The sequence below is a fragment of the Lissotriton vulgaris genome, chromosome 12 (genome assembly GCF_964263255.1).
Source record: "Lissotriton vulgaris chromosome 12, aLisVul1.2, whole genome shotgun sequence".
In the NCBI taxonomy this organism is placed as follows: domain Eukaryota; kingdom Metazoa; phylum Chordata; class Amphibia; order Caudata; family Salamandridae; genus Lissotriton; species Lissotriton vulgaris.
In genome coordinates, this window is record NC_141700.1 from 12,787,388 (window position 1) to 12,813,926 (window position 26,539).

The 26,539-nt window shown below is 49.0% G+C and overlaps 1 protein-coding gene across 1 annotated transcript in view; it reads left to right on the forward strand.

The window, feature by feature from the left end:
* LOC147673050 (uncharacterized) overlaps positions 1-26,332 on the forward strand; it is a 59,372-nt gene extending 33,040 nt beyond the window's left edge. Inside the window, exon 2 of the mRNA XM_086946730.1 lies at positions 21,070-26,332. Coding sequence (XP_086802856.1) covers positions 21,070-21,914 — 845 coding nt within the window. The 3' untranslated portion in view covers positions 21,915-26,332. The remainder of the gene's footprint in view (positions 1-21,069) is intronic.
* Positions 26,333-26,539: the final 207 nt, after the last annotated feature.

Sequence of the window (26,539 nt, forward strand, 5' to 3'; positions counted from 1 at the left end):
CTGCTATGCTGACTGAAACTATGAAGCTGGTGTGGCGAGGGCACTGCTCCATGCAGGCTTGGGGGCTAGTCCAGCTAACTCGTTACAAGGTATCAATATAGGAAGGTCAGGATTACGTGTAGCTTGACATCAGCGAACTGTATTTTATGTAGACAGCTCAGTGGGTTATTGCTTTTGCCTCAGAGATCCTTTTGTTACTTGTGGTTCAGCCTCACCTGTGGTTGAGCTGTGGGAGGGGGCGGTGGCGGCTGCCTCAGATGGGGATTGTGAGGCAGGGGGCGGATTAAAAACAAAAAGAAATAAATAAACGTACCCTCTCCGCTGCACGCCCTCTCCCGCCGCCGCACGTCTCTCATCGGTCCTGGAAGGAAGGTCTGCTGGAAGCGCCGGGAGCAGCCAGGCTCTGGACTCTCCCAGCCAATAACAACGCTACAGGAGCAGGGTCGTGAATGGTCTGAGCATCCTGTTTGGGTGCTCAGGCAGTGTCTGGCACTCTGGCATGTTCTCAACGGGACTGTGCAACACAACCCAGCATAGAACATGCTAAATGCACATGACAACTATCTTGTGTACTTAGAGGAGTGCAAACCACTCCTGTCCTGCTCTAGCGCCAGAGCCCGCCCGCCACGACTCCTGCATGAAAGAATAAGATGATAACAACGTCCTGGTATTACGATTTTCTTTTTTGCAGCACTGAAACAGCAGTGGGGCGACGCTCCTCTGCCTTAGAGGATGAACCGCCACTGGGAGGGGGGTTGTGCTGAGACATAATGTATGGGTGTAAAAGCTCCTGCTGGAGACCTGCTTGTCTAGTATCAGTTTTGAATCACCATAAAGTAGGGCAGCGGGTCAAAATGCATGCTGCAAAGATCAGTTGCTTTGAACCAGTTTCATGGTCTTCTTAGTTTCTCGTTGCTCAAATGGGTGGAATTTCTAGTATTTATATGTTTCCCTCGTCTTTGTTGCTTGATTTTGCTTGCAAGAAATATCACTCATACTCATTGAAATGTCATTTGTAATTACACTGAAATTATGAAAATATTGCACATAGCAATTTGAAGCCTTGGCAGCTATGATGCCTGGAGAGAGGGAAGGAAGTGACCCGATTAGGGCCACCCGGGTCACCACTGACCACCTCAGCCTTCCATGCCAGATGAAGAGTCAGAGAAACAGTAGAGAATATACACCAATAATCATTTATTGTACGCACTCATAGCGGGACCCCGTCTGTACAATCTTGAGAGAGTGTTACAGAGGGAACTGAAAAACTGTAAGCATAAAGATACATTATATGCATTGCATGGTTGTAAGAAATGGGGGTTTCCCAAATCTCCAAGGGGGTAGCATGGAACCAAGCGGGCAGGCCAAACTTCGGAGGACATGTGAAGCATTCACGCAGGACCCACAGACGACACACCAGGCACACCACAAAAGAGGCGGGACACCAGTTTGAGTTGGAAAAATTAAGAAGTTTAGTATCTCCAACCTGCAAAGCAAAAATGCATAACAGTGGTATCATAACACAGCGCCAACTGGCACCAGAGCCAAGTGTATCAAAGGGGGATTATTTACAAGGGAATTGGGAACAAGGCTGAAACGGTCAATAAGTTCAAGTTGTCTAGCTGAAATATAAAAAGGTTAGCACTTGGCATGTAACGTCAGCGACATCCATATGAGGGAAGAAAACACTTGGCGTGGAAGCCCATTGAGCATGAAATTAAACATTAGGGGTAATAACCCAAATTTTGCTGGCATTGGCGTCTCCTACAAAAAGGATAGGGGTCACCCTGCATTAACATCCGGCAGGAGCACCTGTAGTAAAACACAGCAAGGTTTGCTCTTGAACATGGAATGTCACCAGGGGCCTGGAATGACCCGTCAGGCCAGCACCGGGGGCAGGACACCTGCATTGGCGTCCCCTGTGAGCAGAACATAAATCGCCCAGCATTAACATCAGGTAGGGGCCCTACTCATAGGCCAGGAACACCTGTAAGGAAACAGTTAGGCTCCCTCTACCATCAACCTAGGGGTATCAAACATCAGGGTGTACACAGCAGCCAACCCTCATTAGCCCCCAGACGTCCCCAATCCCGGCAGGGGACGCAGTACGCTAGGCACCCTGCTTTAGCATAAGGCTCAGCCCTAACTAGGGAGGACAGGCAGGTAGCAGTCACATAACCACTAGGCCCGAATCACATTGAACCTAACAGGGGCCTGACTCTAGGCCTAAGAACCTCAACCTAGGGCAAACCCTCCTTGGGGCATACATATATAGGTGGGATGTCAGGCCTAAACCCTTCAGGGAAAGTCCGGCAACAGGCAAACATGTGCATTTCAATGAGCCTCTCACTTGGCTATGCATATCAAACCTTTCCCTGGGGGCCACAACAACATTCTACCTCCCCCCTGTGACGTTTAGGATGAGCAGGGGCTTCTGTAGGCAGTTCAGTAGGCCTTACTGGTATCCTGGGATTCTGAGGCAGCAGTCGCCTGCAGCCTTTACTTGGTTTCTGGGCACTTGGGCCCCACTCAGTCAACAGAGGGGGGTGGGGGGGACACCGACCCTGTGTCCGGTTGCCCTCTCCACCCTCCACACCGTATACTGTCGCCCACACTCACCGGGCTGTCCAGGGCCTCCTTGGCGGTAGGGGCAGGCACCGACAATGTGCCTCGAGGCCCCTGCTGCACCGCGCTTCACTCGCGCCCCTCTCGGCTGTATCTTCCTGCTTCTCCCGGGCCCCTCTGCTTCACGGGGACCCGGGGCTTCAAGACGGCAAGGGCAGGCACCGGCAATGTGCCTCGAGGCCCCCGCCGCGCAGCACTCTCCGACGGAGCTCTCCTCCCCTCCGGGCTCTGGCCGCAACAATCAGGGGCACTTCTCTCCGGCGAAGTCACCCGGGCCCCTCCTCCTCACAGGGGTCCGGGGGGTTCAAAACTGCCTCTGGGCGGCCCAATCAGGGATCCCTCGTCCTCACGGGAGCCCCGCAGTCTCTCTGCTCCTCCGGCCGCCTCAGGTCGGGAGGCGGGGCTGGCACCGACAGTGTGCCCCGGCCCCGCCTAACTCACCGGCCCCTCACTCGGGGGCACAGACCGGCGGGGTGGCCTCCCGCTCCTGTCGCTTCTCCCGGGGCTCCCTCCTCTGCACGGGGGCCCCGTAACGCCGTCGCTTCACCCGGGTCCCCCTCCTACCTCACAGGGACCCGGGGCTTAGGCTCGGCTCCTCTCCTCTGGCTGCCCGGCCGGCAGCCAATCCCTGCGCGGCCTTCAAGGGGCACGGCCGCGCAGGCCAATCCAGGTGCGGCGTTGGCGGGGGCGTGGCCGATGACGCGGCCGGGCCCCCGTTATGTGATGGGGGATCTGACGGCCTCAGGGCCTAGCGCGGCCCTTTCTTCACTTCGGCGGCCCTCTCCTCACACCGGGGGCCGCCGCAACGGTATCCATGACGGTGGGGGTCCCTTCAAGGTGGCGCCGGTGATTTTCGCCAATTTCCACTCGGCGCAAGGCAGCGCCAACACTCCTCGGGCTGCGGCGGTGATATCGGCGGCAATAAGGGGTAGGCTCCCTTCTATTTAATTATTTATATGGCGCTATTCACAGCACACCGCTCCATGATGCCACACGCTCTCTAGCGCTTCCAGGCATAGCGCTTCTGGGGGCAGGTTGGCACCTCGCCAATTATGGTGCTCAGGGGGCCTCACAGCACCTCAGCCAACAACAGTTCCTATGGGCATAATCTTCCCCAGATGGCGCTTTAAAGGGGGCCACAGCTTCACAAGGGGGGCGGACAGTCCCACTCCTCAACTCCTGGGCGCTTCTCCAACCCTCAGCGCTCTGCAGGCGGTCCCTCACAGCGTCAGAGCTTCCACAGGGGGCCACAACTTCCTTGGGGGGCATCAACCTCCCCAGAATAGCGCTTGATAGGCAGTACCTCACAAGGGGTAACAGTTCCTCCAGGCAGCCCAGGGGCACACTCCTCACCTCCTGGGGCTTCTGTTGCGCTGCGCTCGCGCAGTTTCAGGTCCAAACAGCGTCAGTGTCCTGGGTAGGGGCCTTCCTTCATCAGGGGCCCGGGGAACAGCAGAGGGGGGGCTTTAGGGGTGCAGGGCCCAGCTCACAGGCCCATGTGGCGGTAGCACCTCGCAGCAGGTCCCCTCTCTTTCTTGTCCCAGCTCTGACTGACTCTCTGGTGGCACTTCCCCCTTACTTATACCCTCCTCCCAGGCAGTGCCAGAACCTTCTAGAATGTTGGCAAAGCTGGCCTAAACTGGCTCAAGGGGAGGGGGTGAGCACCCTGGGTGCCAGGCTTTCCCTCCGAAAGCTAGGGGTGGCTGGGTAATATTATCTAGACCGCTGACCTATTTATTTATTTATTTATTTATTTGTGTATTTGTAGAGCGCCTGAATCAGCCCCGAAGGGGTATCTCCGCGCTTTTGCTTCCGTTGTGGTGTTGTGTTGACAGACAAGGACGATGCTGCAGTATGGTAGGGGAATTACTAGGCCTGAGTAAAAAGATATGTTTTTAATTTCTTTCGAAAAGAAAGAAGACTGGTGGTATGTCTCAACTGTGCAGGCAGGGAATTCCACAGAACTGGGCCTTTGAGAGAGAGAGCCCGACCACCTTGTCTGGCTCTCTTCACTTTTGGCACCTGCAGCATCTGGGAATTACTGGAACGCAAGACGCGGCCGGGTGTGTACAGTACAAATATATCTTTTAGATATTTAGGTCCTGATCCATAAATGCACTTGTGCATTATACAACATGTTTTAAAATTGACACGTTGTCTCACTGGAAGCCAGTGGAGATGAGAAAGAAGGGGACGTGATGGGGTGCGTGGTTGGGCGTTTACGATGAGTCTATGCCAGTCAGGTGGCAAAACCCATGGCCATGGCATCCATTTTAAACACAGTACATTTCAGTCAGGTGCATTTTACAATGGGGGAATTTACAAGTGCTTACACCATTACATGACTTTACTTTTTAACAAGGGGTCTCACACCACTCATGGCCTATACAGGTTTAATCCCATGGGGGAGACAAGGGGGTCAAAAGCGAAAAAATTTTGGGGAAAAGGCCAAGTCCAACAATGGTCAACTAATAACACACCCATAGTGGAATTTTCCCAACAGATGTGGATGAACAGCGTAGAGAGGAAAAAAACGTATAATCTCGTATCTTACACAACTCAGAAAATTTTTGAGTCCGTTCCACCCTACGCTGCGATCAAACTGCCAGACAGGTGGGAGAGGGCCTCGACCGAGAGGGAAAGTTATGCGCTGACTCTAACAGTTCTGTGTTGCAGAAACAAAACTTAGCAAGCATCATTTCTCAGAACTAAACAGGATTAGTTTCAAACGGTGCACAAAATGGCGGGATGAAGGAAAAAAGGCATAGCGAATGTTAATTTATACATGGCATTTAAAAAACATCAGCGAGCATAATCTAACAAACCCTCCTTTTAGCATGAGCTAAACACATTGTCTATTTGGCAAATAGTTGTGACTGGCCCATATTGAAGGGGTAACGGGACAGCATCATTATTTGATACAGCATCATAAGTAGACATATGACCAAGGGGGAGCTTTGGGCACTGTTTACCGTTGTCATCTGATAGTGAAGCAGCGAGTAGGGAATTTATTCGAATATCCCGTCATCTATATTTATAAGATCATCAATATAATTCTATAACATCATGGCGACATTCGTAACAGGGAGAGATATTTTCTGTTTGGTTGTCAAAGCCGAGGCACAATAGGAGCAACAAAGCGGGAGACATTGAATGAGAATACTATAGAATATTAATATTGCTAGGAAATCAACTCTTTCCTTTAAGATCCAACCCCAATCACCCAAGAAAGACCAACTCCAATTTTTTCTTTCCATGCCGTTGATATTATCAATGATATCCTTAATGTGTTGTGTCATGTTCTTTTCCAAGTTCTCTATGCCCATAACACACTGGCCGCCAATTACTGCGCAAACACCACCCCTCTTGGCAAACATAAAATCCACCGCATATTTAGTCTGTTCTGAATACACCTGCATGCCTCCTAACTGGGTAGTAATATCTATCAAGGCTGCCACTGTAGAGTTGGATAGAATCTGCAATTTACATCCTAAATATTTTCTAGCTTTTTCACCCCTGGGCATAGCAGTGCCACCCAAGGAAAATATGGAGGACAGGATGTATCCAAATGTTATGCCATTGCTATAGCTATTCCCTTCCAAATCCATTACCCCTTCACAAAATTCTTTTGTCAGTGTCCTTTTTACCCATCTTATCTTAGGTCGGACATTTTTACATGGTACATCTACAGGCAATACCATTCCTAGAACCACATCATCAGTACCATTGTAGACATTCGAATAAGTCCCATTGGACATAAAGAGAAACTCTGGGTCGGCTTATATAGGCCCCTTATAATTCACTACAGCATATCTGGAATTCATTCCAGAAGTATTTGGATCCGATTTATTAAATAAGAAAAGGGTTTTTTTAAACAGTATTGTCCCTGAACAATTATTGTACAAAAAAGCATCTGTAAAATTCACTATGTGACAACAGGCAACATAAAAAACAGCCTCTTGCGGTACTGTTAATTCTTCATAATGCCAACCCACGAGAGTTATATTCTGTTCTTCCATATAAAAAGGATCACAAAATGTGTTATCACAGCCAGGGTAACCCTTACCCTTTGGCTTTTGGTGATATAGACATGGTCACGGGTAGCTAAATCCGTATGATCCTTTTACTTCCACAAACTGTGGTGGCCGAGTGTACGTGTAGTTAACAAGGGACAATGGGTACGCAGTCCAAAGGCTAGTGACAGATCGGATAGGATTGCAGGCGGTCCCCTTCCCAAAGAATCTCTTATAAGTACTCACAAACACATTATTCATGGCAGCCCTCCTGATGTGTCTCATAAGGAGGTGTTCAGTTACGCTGAGTGTACATACATTATGTGTTTCTGCCAGGAATCATGATACCCCACATACTAGTATTACCACAGTTACAAGAACTGACACACACACACTCTTTGTGTGGACAAAATCACACTGCCTTGTCTAGGGGCAATTAGCTGCTCCTCATCATTAATTTACCTACCAAAAAGATGCATATTGGAACAAAGGAAAAGCACAAACATGAAAAAGAAATATAAATGTTCCCAGTTTCCGTCAGAGCCTCACTGGTACAGGCTCCTATCGTCCATCAGTTGGCGCTCTTTAGCACCGGTGGTGGAGCTTGCGCCGTCCTAAGCTCTTTCCTAATCTATCCCATGTCGATAAAGGTGCTATACTTTTCGAACTTTCCTAACTAATGTTCAAACAACGAGCAAAACAGAGGCAATTCTTTCATTTATCCACGCCGTCGTTGATACTGCTACTCAGCACTTTCCTACCTTGTGCAAACCATCCCTATAATTTGTTTTGCTTTGACTCCGTGGTCCTCAGCCGAGGATGTAAGTTGTACCTGGCTGCTCCAGGCACTGTATGATCACTGACCAGAGGCTCAGGGATAGCTTGTATTTCTGGTGTGGCAGCCTCATTCAAAACATTGTCGTTCTCTTTGACTGTTTGGGCCCAAAACAACTTTGCATTACAGAAAGGCACAAATCTGGGCACCTGCTCACATTCAACATCTCTATTCCCTCCTTGACCCACTGGTCGTAACGCAATAGCAAAGGTATTCTTTTGCAGTGGGTTTTGTGTATTCAATTTGTTCGACCAGTAACCCTAACAGCCGTCTGTGTAGCCAGAAGGACTTGCTCAGGACCTTTCCATTTGGGCTCCAAAATGTTCTTCCCCTGAAAATTATGGACTTAGCACATACTCTCCGGGCTGGATACTGTGGCCAGGACACTCTGGTTTAGGAGGTAAGGAGTCTTGCACCTGTTGATGAATAGAATGCAATCTTTCCGTCAAATGCCCAAGGTAATCAAGCAATACAGAATATTCAATATCTGAGAATTTTCTCATCCTAGGGACCCCCCAGACATTTGCTGGGCGGCCGAAAACCAACTCTCAGGAGGTAAGCCTAATCTTGAATGTGCTGTAGTCCTAGTAGACAATAGGGCCAAAGGAAGAGCATCTGGCCATTGCAACCCTGTCGTCTTCTGAATTTTTGCCAAATTTAGTTTTAGCGTCCCAATATACTTTTCAACAAGACCCGCTGACTGCGGGTGATTGACAGCATGGAATTTCTGTTTAATATGCACGCCTTCACATATTAGTTTAATCACTTTCCCATTAAAATGACAGCCATTGTCACTCCCAATAATTCTGGGCATTCCAATTCGAGGAAAGAACTCTTTAATGAGTACCCTTGCTGTTGTGATAGCCGTATTGTCTTAAGTAGGGTAAACCTCCACCCGTTTACTGAATGCACATATGTCCACTAGAACATACTTGAGATTATTACAACATTCTAGCTTAATGAAATCCATTTGAAGGACGTCAAAAGGGAACGTAGGTGGTGCAAAGTTACCGAATGGTGTAGGAATACCTTTCTCAGGATTGTGCATCAAACAAATCATATCGTTTTTCACTAAGTGTGCAGCTATTTTAGAAATGTTGTCATTACACTAAACTGCGGGCAATAGTTTACAAATAACTTTGGCACTGATATGAGCTGGGCCATAAGCCATAGTAACCACAGGGAGTACATATGCATCAGGTAGCATCCATTTCTGTTTTCCTCACAAATCAATCCAACACCCTTCTTCATCTAAACATGCTGTCTCTCTTGCCACAGAGCTAACTCTTCTATCGTGGCCTCGCTTTGTATCTCTTTCACACTCTCAACTGTGTTTTCAAACATAGTGTTCTTGAGAACCCATCTAGATAGACCTGCAACAAACATTCTCTTCATCTTACTCTGAGCCGTCTCTTTGACTGTCTGATCAGCGAATGCATTCCCTCTGCCTACATCATCTGTCACTTTCCTGTGGGCACATTGTAGAAATAAACAAGGACCCCCTGAATGGGATACATTTCCTGGGTCAGGGTAAAGCAATAAAATGCGAAGGTAAAAACCCAGGCAAATTAAAACAAATTATCTGGCAAAGAGAGATATAATTAGAAAAAACAACATAAGGAGAAAACACAAACAAACTATGATGACATGAAAGATTTAATTATACTTATAAAAATTGATATGAACATATTCAATGATACAAATATTTTTAAAAAGTATAGCTCCTCAAGATATACAGTAATCAGGGAAATATTAAAGCATTGACGTTTCCCAAAACTAATCAAAGAAGCTGATGTCTGCCACTTTCCTGTGGGCACTACACTTCACAATAGCCATTTTCCTAGGAAGTGCTAATGCAGCTAGTTATCGTGATATCAATGGTCCGCGTTGTATCTTAGTACCATGCAAAGTAAGGAACCCTCTTCCCACAGTGGTTCAAAGTTATGTACCACCACAAATGCATACTGGCTATCTGTGTAAATATTGACAACTAATCCTTTACTCATTTCACAAGCTCATATAAGGGCAACAAGTTCTGCTGCCTGGGCAGATGGATAGGGGATTTGTGTTGTTTCTACCACTGTGCGTAATGTAGTGATAGCATAAGCTTCAGTGGTGGTGCTATCTGGTAATTTAAAACAAGAGCCATCGACTTATAGTTCTCCTTGGGGATCAGATACGGGAACACCAGTCAAGTCTACCATCCTTTCGTCTGTTCTTCTGTTTGTAAAATACAATCATGTTTGTCAGCTGCATCATTCTCGGAAGGGGGTGTGTAATGTGGCTGGATTCAGAGTGCCGCATCTTTTGATTGTAATATGTTTGGCAAACAATGTCAATTCATAGCCAGTAAGACGTGCACTAGTGAGATGCTGTCCTTGTTTTATTCAAAAGTGTGTCCACAGCATGGGCTACCATAACAGTGAGGTCATTGTCAAGTACGAGTCCAGCCGATTGTCTGATGGAAGTGGCCACGGCCGTGACCACTTGCAAACAACTCGGGAGGGCCCTTGCGACAGGATCAAACAAAGCAGAAGAATAAGCGCAAGGTCTCTGTCTATTGCCAAACTTTTGAGTCAAGACCGAGAGAGCACAACCAGCCATCTTGTGGACTTATAACACGAAAGGCTTCCTGTAGTCAGGCGTGCCCAGTATTGGAGCAGAGCAAAGCACAGTTTTTAATACTTCAAAGGATTGCTGACAATCTGGCGTCCAAGGTAAAGGCTCATGGACATCTTTTGTTGTTAATGCAAGCAGAGATTTTATTAGTAAGGAATAGTTAGGTATCCACTGTCGACATTACGAAGTGTTGCCAATAAAAGCATGCACATCTTTTTGAGTTCGCGGACATGGCATTTTATTAATGGTACTGATGCGTTCTGGCTTTAACTTTCTACCCTCCTTCAACAGTAGGTGACCTAAGTAGGTGACCTCCTGTCGACAGTACTAAAACTTCGAAAGAGAAACTTTGTGACCATGATGTGCCAGGTGTAAGAATAATGTCACCATACTATCTTTGCAGCCTTGTTCAGTATCAGAAGCTATTAACAAATTGTCGGCATACTGTACTGATGCATTGCCTGGAGAAAGTTAGAGTGAATCCAAATGACCTTTCAATGCTTGACTATAAATGCTAGGACTTTCAGTATAGTCTTGAGGAGCTCTACATAATCGGAAACTTTTGCCAGCCAGTGAAAATCTGAACAAATACCTGCTGTTTGGGTGTACGGTAATACTAAAGAATGCGTTTTTTAATCAATGACAGAGAAAAACTTAGCAGTAGATGGAATCATTGTTAAAAGTGTGGTGATATCGGGAACCACTGGAAGTTACGGGACCACTATTTTATTAACCTCTCTCAAATCAACCACAAAATGATAGACATCATCAGCGCTATTGGAAGAATCTGGAGGCGCCCTTTTTAGGACCAGAAAAATTGAACGATTGCATATTTTACCAGTGGTCTCCCTGACAACTCCCTATGTATGAGGTCCTGAACAATATTAAGGAGGGCTTGTTCTCCTGCCTTTGGTATTTTATACTGGGGAATGCGTGGTATGGCATTGTCCTTCATGTATGTATGTGCAATAGGCCTACATCAGTGTCACCAGTGACCCATAATGTGGGTGGTACTGGATCGAATTCAGGTGCAAAGGGAGCGTCTTTGGATAGGCACGTCTAGTACTCACATCAGAACCCATGGTAATATAAACACCATCTGGCGAACAATATATAGCGTGCAGCTTCTTTAGTAAGTCCAAACCCATTAGATTTTCACCACAATTGGATGTTAAAAGGAATCGTGAATCCACAGTAAAAAGACAAACAGTAAGAGCAAGAGGGTGCGAGTTGGGGCTTACAACCGGTACTCCTGAAAAACCCAGGGAAACATTATTATGACCAGACAGGGCCGCCCCAGGGACCATGTGTCGGGAAACAGAGCTCTTTGTGGCAGCTGTTTCAACAAAAAATTCTTTAGTAGATCCTTGCGGATCCACTTTGACATAAGGGCCACGCTGATCTACCGGCATGTGAATTGGTCCCCTACCCTGTCCCTGGCTGTCCTAGCTGAAAGACATCCCTACCACGTCATCAACGTCATAATCGTCATTGTAGTACTGTCGTTTTCTGGGGTCGTGAAGTAATTATCGAAATGGCCTTCAGAGGCAGTAGTATGTTGTTGTCGATTGGCCCCACGACCCCTGTTTCCAGGACACCTTCCTCTAGTGGATGAAGCATTTTGCAAAAAGTACAGGGCACAGACTACGCCAGTGACCCTCTTTCTTTAAGTAAGCACACTGATTCTGTCCCAGAGGTGTCATAGTTAGCTGACTAGTGCGTGGAAGTTGTCGGGGTTTCCGTCCTCTAGAGTTACCTCGAAATGCCTGTTGCAATAATACTTTCATCTTTAAATCCTTATTTCTTTTATCAATGGTCTTTTTCTTGATTATCCCTATGCTCATAATATTGGGCCATATTTAGAATCACAGAGGGGGAAGACGTGGACCAGGTGCTTTCAGATGCTTGAAGTTTAGACATTATTTCAGGAAGGAGATTAATGTCAAACCTGTCAACGAACAAACAGACTCCCCTTTCTGTAGACCTATCCTGCCCACTATAATCCAAAAACTTCTCTTCAAACCTAATGAAGAAATCAGAAACACTGTCTTCTTTCTTCTGGCGACCGGCAGTCAGTCTTTCCCAACTAATTTTCTTAGGAGGGAAGAGTGTTTGCATGCATGTTATTATGCGACCAGGCAAGGCAAGCAACTCAGCACCTGGTTTGTCTCCTGGCTTCCTATCTCCTTCCCAATACCAAATTGCTTCCCATGTTGCATCCAACTCAGCAATGTGGTCTTGGGTATGTACCTGTCGCCAAATATCAACTGGGACTAGAAGGCCCAAAAAACATTTCAAAATCTGCAAGCATCATCACACTAGAAGAGGCAGCTTCTGTCAATTCTTTATAGTAAGCATTAGTATGTTTCCTAGGATCGGGCAAGGGCCAGGACCTCACTCTTTTTCCATGGCGTATAAACCCATTGTTCCTGAAAGCGGGCAGCCACACCGGTCTGGTAATCACCCCGTGTTGATCTGTAACTGCAGGGATTTCCGGGCGGTAAATGGGGTGAACTTCTCGCATTGGGAATTGACTTATTTGAGTTGGACTCTTAGTATGTAGTCTGCCTCTATACGTAACTAGAGTGGAAATATTCCCGAACACTTGGGCCGGCTCTATATTAATTACATAAGCACCTTCATTAATATCAAATAGTATTTGGGGCGCCTCTGTGTCGATGTATGTGCGCCAGAGGTCAATAATGTGGCAGACATATTTTTAAGGGCATGTTGTTGTATAAAATGGTCGAAGTCTCACATCAGTTGCCGTATATCTTCAAGACTATAAATTGGGTTGCGAGCCCACCATATTGCCTGTTCCGCTATTGCTCTTTTCTCTTCATCCTCCACACCAGATCGCATTAAAGGACCCTACCGTTGCCTGAATCCAGTTAAATCTCTATCTTCCGGACAGCGCGCTGGTGTGTCAGTAACTAGTGTTAATGAAGGACGAGTGACTGTAACAGGAATTGCTGCAGCCATATGTTGGGATGGAAGGGGAGGAGCAGGGGGTATGTTAACTGTGCGGCAGAGACTGATGCACCTGGTGCGTTTTGTTGTTGCTAATGGGGAACAATGGGATGTATCCGCTCTGGGGCATACGGTGGAAGGGGTTGGGTATCTAATAACGTCTCCATGAAAGTATCACCATCTTCCTGGGCCATATAGGACTTATCAATGTGCAACCAAAATTTTCCGTCTTTGCGTTCTATTCCTATCTCCTGCTTGTCTTTATCATAAGCTACAGACTTTTGTGAAAGGGTGTGTATATTTCTCTTTCTGTTATCTTTCTCTATTTTTAATTGCCTGTTTTTGGCCTCCTTCTGCCAAGTACGACGGGAGTCAAACATAGAATGCCTACTACATCTGTCTTTCTCCCTCTTCACTGTTGTGGGACCCAGGACTGGCCAATGAGAAACCATCACACATTGGCTCAGGATTATCCTTTAATGCTCACAGTGTTTCACCACATACACAGAGCAGAGTCCTATTTCGGACCAGGCCTGGCCGCAGAAGAGTGGACCCTTTCACAGACGCAGCCAGGCTGTAAAACAAAAGCAAAAGGTTCTCCCCTGCCTGGCTGCTACACCGAAGTGTCTCCATCACTTCTCTCTGAAGAATGGCAGTGGAAAGGTATAGAGACAGCATCTGTACTTCAGAAGGGGCTTCTGTCCCCCACCCTCATGTGGCATGAGCGTGGCTCACTTCAGATAGTCTAGCAATCTTCTCTGATTTTCTACAAATTCAGATCATTGTCTGTCAGACCCAACGTTAGCCTCCATCTTGTCAACCACACACGGACAGGGGTCACAAACTTGACTCGCGTTCTTGCAGCTAGCACCACGTACACACTTCGTTTTATTCATACAGAGCTAATGACCGGTTACTCACCGGTAATATTCATTACTCCGAGTCGTAGCCCTCCCCGTCCCAGTCCTTACTAATGAGCATAGCTCCTCCCACCAGAAACTCCCAAGCAACTAAAAACCCATCCCTTCCCTCCAGGCCACACCCACACCCGAAGGCATATAACCATGTGACCCGCCCATCCACATCCTGTACTACCAAGCACAAGAAGCCGAACAGGGAGGGAGGGATGGGAACCAGGACTGGGACGGGGAGGGCTACGACTCGGAGTAATGAATATTACCGGTGAGTAACCGGTCATTACATCCTCGTCAGCCCTCCCCGTCCCAGTCCTTACTAATGAGCAGATACCAAAGCAAGAATCGGCTTCACATAGCAGAAAAACAGACTCAAGCCGCACAAGCAGAAAGTCACACAACCCGAGCGGAACGCAAGCCAGCGTTCCCAAACCCAGGAGACACAGTCCCACATATCACTCAACGACTACAGGACATAACAGCACGAGGAGAACACCCAGCAGCATCCACACAGAACACGGCCAGGGAGCCCCAACCCGGAAGCAAGCCCAACGAGCAGCTACCCCAGAGGCGAGGAGCCTCGAACCGACCCAGGCGTCAACACACCACAAGCCCAACAGCAGGCCGCACAGCCAACACCGCCACTGACGGAGAGCAGCCACAGAAGGCCCCAGAACACGACCAGCCAGCCTAAAGTCAACAAAAAGGGAACACCACCCCATAAAAAAAGGCACAGCAGGAAGGAGGCACACCGCCAGAGCCCATACAAACGCCAAACAGAGCAGCAGCACCCAAACCCCAGTAAGAGGTACAGGACAGAAAACAGGCAGAACCAGAAACTCCAACAAGGAGCAAAGGAACGAAAGAACGGCGCCAGGAGGAAACAACCCCCCAACCATCCGGACGCCAAGGGGCGCACCAGCCCAACGCCCGAACCCCGAAAGGCCAACCAACCGCCCACAGAGCTCGCAGGGAGGATACAGGCCGACCCAAGTCGAAGCCAAACACCCAGAAACCCAAGACAAGCCCCGGAATCCAATGCAGACACACCCTGTGTCGGACAGCAATCCAGGAAAGAAAACCCCATGACAGGCACAGGACAGGAGAGGCGAAGGGCTCCCGAACCGAGAAAAAACTCAGCCAGAACACCCCAAAGCCAGGAGGTCCAGACACACCACAGCCAACCCGCAAGTGGACCAGACACCCCGAGACATAGGGGAAACAACAAGGGACCACCGGCAAACACCAGCAAGGCCCCACCGTCAGCCAAAACAGAGGGAGCCAAGGCCACCCAGACCAAACCGGAGCCACCAGGACAAACGAGGCCCGACCCAGTCCAACCCGCAGCAGGACCCACGGAACCAGTACAAACGGGGGAAAAGCACACCGCAGACCTCCGTACAACAGAAGGACAGGGCAACTACCCCGCAGACAGAGCCTGACCAAACCAGAGAACAACCTCAACCCAAGGCACTCCCCGGAGAAGCAAAACAGGCCCAACCACGAGACACCGAACCTGGACAGCAAGAGGCATAACTCGGACAGGGAGGGAAACACCCCACGCAGGAGAGCCGCCCCGGGAAGAAAAACCCCCTGGGAGACGAAAAGTCCAAGGGGCCACAAGGAAGAAAATGCCCCCCCCCTCCCGGCCGAACAGCCGAACCGTCAAGTGAAGCCATCCCAGCACAACAAAGGCGGACGACCAAACACACCACCAGCACACAGTCCGACTAGACCCCCCCGAACCTCAGGGGAACCAAGGCAGAAAGAGGCCAGGCCAACCGAACCGACCAAGGGACAGACTGAAAGCACAGGCAATCAGGATTCAACCCCAGACCAGAGCGAGCCAGCGCCACCAGAGGCACAAGAGCAGCAACAGCACCCCGGGCCACATGAAAGCACCCCACGAACGCAACAGCACCCGGCATACCCAGGCGACCTCCCAACCAGGCACCAACCAGGCCAGAAACAGCAGAACCCCAGAACCATCAAACAAGATCAGGTGCACCCAGGCAAGCAAGGCCAAAGGCACAACACCCCCATGGGACACCAAGAAAGCAGAGGCAGGAAATGAACCCACCGTCCAGCGGGAGCCTGCGACAGCAGAGGCACAAAACACTCCACAGAGCCCCAGAGCCCAGGTCAGAGAACCAACGTCACTCAGGACCCAAATGGAAAGCCCCGCAAGAGGCCCAGTGCAAGACACGCCAGGGGGAACAAGAGCCACCGGGCCCAAGGACAAACCACACAGCAGCAGGAAACAGCCGCCGAACATGGAGCCGCCGGGGAGTAGAGGAAGACCGAGCCCCCAACCACCACCGTAGACTGCGGGGCACCGTCAGGAAAACCCCACCAACCTAGGAGCCGAAACCACCCCACGCACAGCAGCACATTCCAAACCGACGCAGGAGGCAGCAAACACCCATTGAAAGGGCCCAATCCGGAAGGAAAGAAGAGGAAGAATCAACCCGCCGAACAAGGCAGGGAACACCCGGAACCCCCTAGTAGGCAAAGAAGCCGCGGGAACCGGCCTAAGAAGAATGTGTCCCGGAGAACCAGAAGGATCGACGAGGGAGACACAAGCGTGCAGCCGCCAGAACCAGCACCGGACAGCAGACCCCAGAAGGGCCCCGGAACCGAAACAGGAGCGAGTACACCCCCCGACCCTGCCGAAACACAAGCACTCACAACACCGCCCCCACAGAAAGGAGACCCGAGCCCTGCGCAAAGAGCCCGCCACAGTGCCTGAGAAATGGGAAAAAGGGGCAGCACAGAACACAGCCAGAAGCCCAGCCCAACAAGGAGGGACAAGAAGAAGAGGAAGCACCCCGTAGACCTTGGGACAAGAGGAAGGAAGGGACCCCCCTGGCCCCATTCCATACCCCCAAAGGGCAGGGCCACCAAATCAGAATGAAACGCCGCCCAAAAGCAGGCGCACAACCCCACGGATCCCAAAATAGTAAAGAGCCCGTGAAGGGAAGCACCATCAAGGGAGTCCCCCAAGCAGTACCGTCCTCCAAGGCAAAACCCAGCGAGCAGACACAGAGGACCCAGCCACCGTCGCCAACGCCCCAAGGGTTCCAAAGGAAAAAGTCTGCCCAGAAATGCCACAGCAGTCCCAACCCGGAAAAAGAGGCAGAGGGACCCACAACCAGCAAACCAGCACAGAAAAAACGGACAGACACACAAAGTGACCGACCCAAAAGCCATGGCAAGACGCAGCCCGGACCGCAAAACCAGAGGAAGTGCAAGCCAGCCTCAAGGTCCCCCATCCCGCAAGACCACAGGAGAAAAAGGAACCGCAACCACGGACACCACCAGGCACCGAGACGCCACACCAGCCACTGGGAACCACCCGCTCCACAGCCAGGAAACCCCAGGAAACCACCGCAAAGGAAACCTCATTGCCAGAAACCGGGGAAAGGCATGACTGACAACCTCCCCCCCACACCCCTTTAGCAGGATCCGAACCCATGACTAGTGAGATCCACCATCACCACAGGCACAAGACATACCACCGAGCCACAGCTCCAGGCTAGAGATCCAGGAAAAGGGAGGCCCATAAGCCCCAACAACAGGCGAATGGAGAAACGTCTACCGACCAACCATCCACCAAGGGCCACGGAACCCAAAAAGCGTCCCGAGCATGGAGCAGAACACCACGAAGGCACGTCCAGACCATGCCCTATGGAAGGAGCAGTGGAAGACCCAGCGACCACCACCTCCCCGTTACAGCGGAGCCCAAACTACAGAACTCCATAAGGGGAACAGAACAGAGAAATTAGAGCCCAGATCAAGCAATGCAAGATCCACAAGGGCTAATCAGGGAATGCCACACCCCAACAGGACAGTAGGCCAGCCCAAAGTAGTAATGGATATCCACACAGAAGTTGGGCTCAAAGTAGATATAATATCCAGAAGAACAGCTGGACAACCACAGATGAAAGATGTCTTACTTCCCAGTAAGATCACCCAGCAACAGATACAGAAATCAAGAATATACATTCCAAGTGTCCTGTATCAATACCAAATAACATAGGCAAATTCCAAATGACATGAAAACATGGAATACCACACCAAACATGACAGAAAGAGGGAGTCCCGGACTCCCCCAAACCCCATGGTCCCACCAAAGCAGGGACACAAACGTACATGAAACAGGTATCCAAGGGGGAATAAAAAAGGCCGCCAAGCAGACCGTCACACACCGACCTGAAAGGAGGCCAGACCGCCATGCCACCGGGGTGCAGAGAAGCCAGCCGTGCACAACAAACCACCCCTCCCACCCCGGGCGAACCCGCTAGGGCAGAGAATCAACCCGGAAGAGGGGAGGCCCCAACAGGAAGACAAGACGCGCCACCACCACGGGTCACCGCCATAAACACAAGCAATGCCCCAAATTAAGGGGCAGAGAGCGACCCACGGCAGGGAAAAGAGGCCAGGGGAGAAACCAAGGACATGCAACCACAGCCCCAGAGTCCCGACCCCCCAAAGCACCGGCCCCAGGCATGTGTCACGAGGCGCAGCCCAACACTATCAGAACACCAGGGCGCCCCTAAAAACGTAAACACAAATGAAACGAACATAGAAAGAACAGGCAGCCCTAAAATAGGACACAAAAGAGAGAGTAGATACTACCCATCAAAGGAACCTGCCCCTAAACAGACACGGGAACCGAAAGGAGGCCAGAGCCTAAAACGTATTGGCGCGCTCTTCACGAGCACCAGCCATAACACATAAAAACTCCAGATTACGTTTGGTAGGAGGGGGAGGAAAAGCGAAACGCTCAGAACCATACGAGGTTGAAGCAACGCCAATACCCGAACCCAGGTAACCGAGTTCAAAGCCGGAAGCATTGCAGGGCACACCACATCCGTACCCCCCAACTCCCGGACAATCCAAATGGCAGCAAACAGTGGGAAACACGGGCCCGATACGAGCACCCAGCCTCCAAACACACCACCAAGTAGGAGCCAAACCGCCATGCCACAGGCGAGCAGAGAGACCAGCCGCGCCCAACACACCTCCCCTCCCACCCCGGGTGTACCCGCTATGGCAGGGAACATACCCGGAAGAGGGGAGGCCGCAGCAGGGAGACACCACCCCACACCAGGTAGTCAAGGCCCCCCAACCACAGTGATAGAACCTTATTCTTTGTGTCTTTTCAGGTACTGCCCCTGACGAAGGGCCAGGTGGCCCGAATTGCATTGGGCAGGGCAAACTTGTCAGATAAATTACTATTATCATGATGTGATGTAAACATTAATGTATATACTAATTTTTTTTTGAAATAACAATGAACTCACGGTATTTACCTATACCAAACGTATATCATGTCTTATAAAACTGATATGTCAGTAAAAACACAAATTTGAAAATCAAAAAGTTTTGAAGTGTCTTTATGCATTATATGTCAAAGATTTGTTATATTTAGATTCATGTATTAAGCAACTTCCTATGTTGGAATCGCAACAGTGCGTAGAGGGCAAGCGGTTTCGCTTGATTATTTTCATGTTTTCATTTAAGGCTGCCTTAAGTTGTCATAAAGTCTTCAGGAAAAAAGGCACATTTGTTTAGAGAGACAACGTGCTGCACAAACGAGTACAGTGCTCTGTGGTGCTTCCTCTGCCCCATTAGATCGCTCAGCGTCTGTACAGACACCTTCCCTACACGCAGTACACTGTCCTGTGGTGCTTCGACTGCCCCATTAGACCAGTCAGTGGTGGTGCTTCCACTGCCCCATTAGACCAGTCAGTGGTGGTGCTACCACTGTCCCGTTAGACCGGTCAGTGGTGGTGCTTCCACTGCCCCATTAGATCGGTTAGTGTATGTAACCCACCGCCCTTACAGCCAGTACACTGTCCTGTGGTGCTTCGACTGCCCCATTAGACCAGTCAGTGGTGGTGCTTCCACTGCCCCATTAGACCAGTCAGTGGTGGTGCTACCACTGTCCCGTTAGACCGGTCAGTGGGGGTCCTTCCACTGCCCCGTTTGATCGCTCAGCGTCTGTACAGACACCTTCCCTACACACAGTACACTGTCCTGTGGTGCTTCCACTACCCGTTAGATCGGTCAGTCGGGGTGCTTCCACTGCCCCGTTAGATCGCTCAGTGTCTGTACAGACACCTTCCCTACACGCAGTACACTGTCCTGTGGTGGTTCCAGTGCCCTGTTAGAACGGTCAATGGAGGGTGCTTCCATTGCCCCATTTGTTCTCTCGGCGTCTGTGCAGCCACCTTCCCTACAGTCAGTAGGTGAATGGACATGCAAGGAGCTATGAGAATTCAGCCAGTGCATTGTGCAGCAGAACACACGGTGAGTAGGTAGTAGGTTCTCTGAAAAGAGAGTCTCACACCCAGTGAGTAAAACTGTGGTGCTCCAATGAAAGGTGCACTCACGTCTCACACCTATGAGCAAAGTTGTATTCCAAGAAATCGAACTTAAAACTGAGGGATACTGAGAGAATCTCCAGGAAGTGGGGTCAGATACATGTGAGAGAGGCTGTGCTCCTAGAAGTAAAACTTTGAGACTTGCACCCAGTGCGTGAAAGTCTGCTTCTAGGCATTAGACTTCCATCCGATGAGTGAGCCGATGCTCTCTGTCCCCGGTGCCCCTCATTTTGTGTGCTCTCATCTGGTCCACGCGGTTTGTCTCTGTGCTTGCTTGGTGATCTAGAAGTAACTTGTAAGACTGATAACTATTCAAGTGTGTACAGTCTGAGTTACCTGTGGTACTCCTTGGGGGGCAGGACTTCACAGCACTACAGTCTGACACTTTCAGCAAGACAATTCACCCACTAGACTTACTGAAATAACATAAAGAAAAAGCTTAAAGACATCATTCTGAAATAGTTGTAGCAAGAAGAAAAGAATGAAAAGGGTACCGTGAGATTAAAAGTATGATAGGATCAGTATTTAATGCACACAGATAGTGGTTTGAAAAAAGTGACTGGATTGTAAAGGGCAACTCCCTTAGAGGTTTGAGTGTACCGCAGTCCCCAAAGTCATCCTCCGACCAGAAGTCTTCGCTGGTCTGAGAGGACATGGAGTGGATATCACAGAGCACATGTTAAACCGTCCTCTTTGTCTTACAGGGCCTCCAAAGAGGACTGAAGCTAAGAAAGCTGGAACCCTGGCTGATATAAAGCTGTTCCGTGATTGGCTGTCTTTAAACTACCCGGAGGAGCAGCGCGAGGTGCAGGCCCTTCCCCCCCAAGAGCTCGACAGGTACCTGAGCTCCTTCTACCTGAAGATTCGCAAGATGAATGGCCTGGAGTTCTCGGCCAACTCCTTCCTCTTCTTCCAGACCAGCATCGAGCGCTACCTTCGCGAGCAGCGATACGAGCACAGCATTGTGAGGAGTGCTCAGTTCTCCATGTCCCAGGAGTCCTTGAGGCACAAGTACCAACACCTTCTGCAGAAGGAGAGGGAGCGGGACTGGAACATTGTGAAGAAGCTAACGGACAAAGACGTGGAGACCCTCCGGAGGAAGGGCCTCCTGAGCCGCCTCCACCCTGAGGGGCTCCTCAACCTTCTCTTTGTCAACAACATTCGGGGCTTTGGGGTCCGGCGGCAACTTCAGGGAACAGCCCTGGGTTGGGGACATATCAGCCTGAAAAGGATGCCGGACGGATCTGAATGCTTGGAATGGAAGGGAAGCCAAACTGGAGATCTGGACCTTGAGGAGCCAGCACCGTGTGTTTACTCAAAGCCGGAAGACCCCGAAAACTGCCCCGTGCTCGATTACCAGGAGTACGCCAGGAGGAGGCCGCTAGACATGGCGTTTGATACGGCTCCCTTCTACCTGTCACCGAAACCGCTCTACTGCCTCTGGGACCAGACGTGGTACTGTAGGAAGCCGTTGGCCAAGGCCAAGCTTAGTAAAATAATGAAAACCATAATCCACCAAGTAAAGCAGTCCAACACTAAGCTCAAGTAAGGGGTCACACGCGGTCCCTACGGCCTGTGTGTCTCAGGGTGTGTGTCTCAGGGTTCATGTTTTAAGGTGTTGTCTCATGGGGTGTGTCTCAGGGTGTGATCTCAAGCTGTGTGTCTCAGGGTGCATGGTATAGGGTGTTGTCTCAGAGTTAGTGTCTCAGAGTGTGTGTCTCAGGGTGTGCCTCTCAGCACCATCACTTTCAGAAGCTTTTTGCTTGTGGTATTGGGTCTTCTTGACTCCATTGGCTTGTAGGGGTTATGTTGAACCGTATATCTCTCAGAATTCAGTTTGATTCCCTGAAGTGTCAAGAGTTATGCCTGAGTGGTTTCTCTGGTGTTAGTGTAGTCAGAGCCTTTCTCCTGTTAAAGTCTGTGTCCAAGTGTTCTGTTTTTGAGTCAAAAACCTGCCTTGTTCAGCCTGCTTCTTCTTTCATTTAGTGGTGAAGCCTAATTCTTGCTCTTCAGTTCAGTATATTTTATGTGTGATATACATTTCTTGTTTGTCATAGCAGTTACACATGGGCTTTTCATTCTGGGCTCAACTTTGTGTCATGCTGGTGTTGCTTGAGATTCATGTTGATTTCACGATTAAGGCGGTCATCACGCTGCTGGGGTGGTGAAGTTTTCCTTCAAGTCCGTGCCGCTGTCACGGCAAAAGCACTTTCAGTGAAAATTCAGTGTTCGATGGACAGCTCAGAATTATTTTTGTTTTTCAGAAACAAACGTCCAAAGCAGGGATTTTGGGACCCAAGTCTACATTTGTGCCGTATCCACTGCCCTTCATTTTATGGCAGTTCCGGAACAGTGAAAACACCTTCAGAAGGCTTGGTGTAGGACCGCAGCAGCAAGGGATGGCATTGAGGCTGCGGCTGCTATGTCTGGGTCGCTGGCATGAGGTTCAGTGACTGTCCTGGCTGAGGCGCATCTGGTGGACATCTCTCTATCTCCTTGTCTCTGAATGTGGCAGGGAGTTGCGAGGGGCAGATGGTCTGTTACTGCCAACCTAGGAAAGATCCCTTACGCAGTGTTTGACCGGGAGACTAGAGCCCAGCCAGGATTTGTGTCTGCATTTCTATTACTTCAGGTATTTCAAGGCAAAGGCTGCCTTTCCTTAGTTGAGTCTGATTTCTGTTTTTCAGACATTTTGTTTGTGTTATTTCAGAAGTCTGGTTTGTGTAGAGTTAGATGTGATTCCTGAATCAGCCTTCTTTCCTAAAGGGGGTTATGGGGTCAGCAGGGTAGGCTCATTTGTTTTTCCTCCCTTTGGACACCTGTCTTTGTAAGATAGAAGGGCTGTTGGGTCTGTTTACTGCCTCAGAATGGGTTCTGGGAGTCACTTTTACTTGTTTTCCCAAAGTGGCTCCCTCAATGGAGCCGAAAGAGGAGTGGTTTCGGTGAAAAACTGCCAACCCAGGGGAAAGTTATACATTTTGCAGAGGCCCTAACTATTGTCTTTGTTGCACTTGATTCTTATATATTTTTTAGGTTCATCTTATTCTTTTCCTTTCAGGTGTTTCATTTTGGGACTTGGCTTTAGTATTGTATGTTTCAGGGTAAAGTGAATTTGTTAGGTGGATGATGGTAATACCTGAGCATCAGGGTCTAGTCCTTAGTTTTGCCTATTTTAGAGTAACATCTTGTTTGTGTGTCGTGTTAGCATGGATTATTCCCGGGCTTGTTCCTTAGTATTGTTTATTTTAGGGTAAAGTCTTGTTCGTGTGTCGTGTAATTGGTGGTTTAATTCAGGGTCTTGTCCTCAGTATTGTTTATTTTAGAGTAAGGTCTTGTTCATGTGTTGTGTAAGTGTCAGCGTATTGGCTGGTTTGATTCAGGGACTAATCCTTGGCATTATTTATTTTAGGGTAAAGTCTTGTTTGTGTGTAGTGTAAGTGTCAGCTTACAAGGGTGGTTTTTTTCAGGGTCTGGTTCTTAGTACTGTATATTTTAGGGTAAAGTCTTGTCTGTGTTTCATGTAAGGTGCAGCGTTTAAGGGTGGTTTGCTACAGGGCCTGGTTCTTAGTATTGCTTCTTTTGGGGTAAAGTCTTGTTCGTGTTTCGTCTAAGCTGCAGCGTGTAAGGCTAGGTTGTTCCAGGGCCTGGTCCCCAGTATTGTTTCTTTTAGGGTAAAGTCTTTTTTGTGTTTCGTGTAAACTCTTGTCTGTTTGTCGTTGAAGAGGCAGCATGTTGCCGCATAGTGTATTTCATGTTCTAGGCTTTGCTGTTCTTTATTTCAAGTGATCTTGCTTAATGCTTTCAGGGGGTCACATCCCAGGTATGTTGGGGTCGATTTTAATGCCACTTTCTTCCATGGTTTTAGCATTTTATCTATGATTTGAGTAATGTTTATGTCTAGTTTATGTTTGTAGTAGGGGCTGAATATACTTATTTTGCAGGAAGTTGATGTGGGTCGTGTTGATTTCAGGGGGTTATGGTAAGATTATTACTCTTTATTTTAGTAGTTAGAAAATCATCTTGCTTCTGTCAGAGGGAAGTATTTTGTACTTTCAAGAGCAATTCTTGCTTATGTCTAGTGGGTAGGTTGAAGTCTTTGTTTCAGAGGTTAAGTGTAAAAACTATTACAGAATTTATGCCTGATTCTTGTTTCTTTCAGGAGTTAGACCTAAGTACTGTTTCTTTATGTGGGTAAGTCTGATTTTGCTGCCAGATCTTAATTTTTAAAAGATTTATTTCTGGAGTTAGCTGCGAGCCTTCTCTTTTTTTAGGGTTAGGTATTTATTTTTTCACTTGTTTGTCTGAGCTGTTAGGTTTAGGTATGGTATAGTTTATGGCTTCAGTCTTATTTTAACAGAGCCCATGACTAACTCCATTGCTACAGTGTCTAACCTCCTCTCCTAGCCTGTGGCTTGGAAAGGATGGTGTCTTTGGTAAGAGACCTCATGAGCACCTCCCATGACAGGGCAGAAGAGGGCCCTGTCTACCATCTGGTTCTTTTGCATGAAGGATCTTGTTGCCTGAAATTAAGCGCCGCTCCTCACCTTCTGCATGGATTGGAAACCAGGGGCGTCTCTATCGATTTCATGTTGAACAAGGAACTAGAACTCAAGCGTTCAAGACTTCATTCTGCACTAAATACGTCCTTTTAAAGATTGTCTCATTGGTGAGTGTGTAAACCATGAGTAAGTTTGGCTGATCACATAGAGACCCCTGCCATCCTCTGTTCTGTATCCGCGACCGTGTCCCGCTCACAGCTCTCCATCAGTCATCTCTCACAGCCGCCTACATTTGAGATGTGCTAAACTGAGGGGCTGGTGGGAGCCAGTTTAATACATTTGTACTTATTTTACTACCTTGAAAACACAGTTATAAAGCATATGCTTTATAGAATTATTATGTGTTATTTTTTAATGTGGACCATTTCTCCAAATAATTATTTCCATGAATGTGCTCAAGGACATGCTGCTGCTGTTTCATTGATCCATTGGTACAGATCACGCCAGCGTGTGTCTGTCTGAGCTCTAAAGGGTTAGAGGATCTTCCTGCACCTCAAAGATAAGTGTGACTTGAAAGAGTCCTGTGTAAGACTGTCCTAGGTGACTGTGAATCTGCACCATGATTGGTTGTGGTACTGGTGACTGCATGTGTCAGTCTCTTTGTGTGACTGGTTTAGAGCGGGGCAGCCAGCACCTTCTCACGTTCTGTGTTGGCATGTTCCGTCACGTCATATCATGTTCTATCTGACAGAGAATGTTAGTTGTAGATTCCTTACCTGAGACATTCCCCCAGGCGTCATTCTGAATCCGCAGATTTTTTCTTCAGCAATACCACTGCGCATCGGTAGGTGTTGTTGGTGGACACCACCTCCAACATCGGCACCGTAGTCGCCGGGATGACTTTGCGGTGCGTACTTAGACACCACCCCTGTGCGCTGACATCTGTTCTTTCGTTTTCCGCGCTAGCCTAGCGCAAATCTGGAGAGAGCTTCCCCTTAGCTGTTTTTTGGCTACTTTTTGCGACTTTTGTCAACGTCTATTTTGTGTCTTAGGCTCCTGGTGCTTGAGGGATGTCCCAATGTATGACCGGCTTCAAGTCCTGCAGTTCCTGTCACAAGATGATGTCTGTAACGGTTCTGCACCTCGTGTGCTTGTGGTGTTTTGAGCGCTACCACGACCCAAAGTCGTGCTCCGACTTCCGGGCCCTGCACCCTAACTCTTTGCGGGAGTGGTCCAGAAAGTTCTTAGAAGTCCGGCGGTCAGCGCCGCGTTGCTCCCGGTCTTGTTCGAGAGGAAGGTCATGATGCCGTTCACTGAGCCCCCCCTCCTCTTCACACTCCAAGTTGTCAAGGTCCTCGGGTAAGTTAAAGCACAAAAAGAAGGTGAAGAAGCACAACCGCTCTTCCCCTTCTCCTGGTCGGTCAGCTAACACGACGCGGGACTCGGAGCATCGTCGCTCAAAGGTTCCTGCTTCAGCAACAACTCTGCACCTCCCACCCTTTCTGGGGGTCAGAGCGTCCCCTGCCCAAGTCAGACAGTTTTACGAGGCTTTACACCTCTTCTTTGGGCAGCCGACTTCCCCGGCACACCTTCGGGCCCGGCGGAGCTGGTCAGGGGTCCTGGGCCTTGATTGCCGGCAGCTCAGGCCCCGGTAGGCCCATGCAGACCCAGGCCT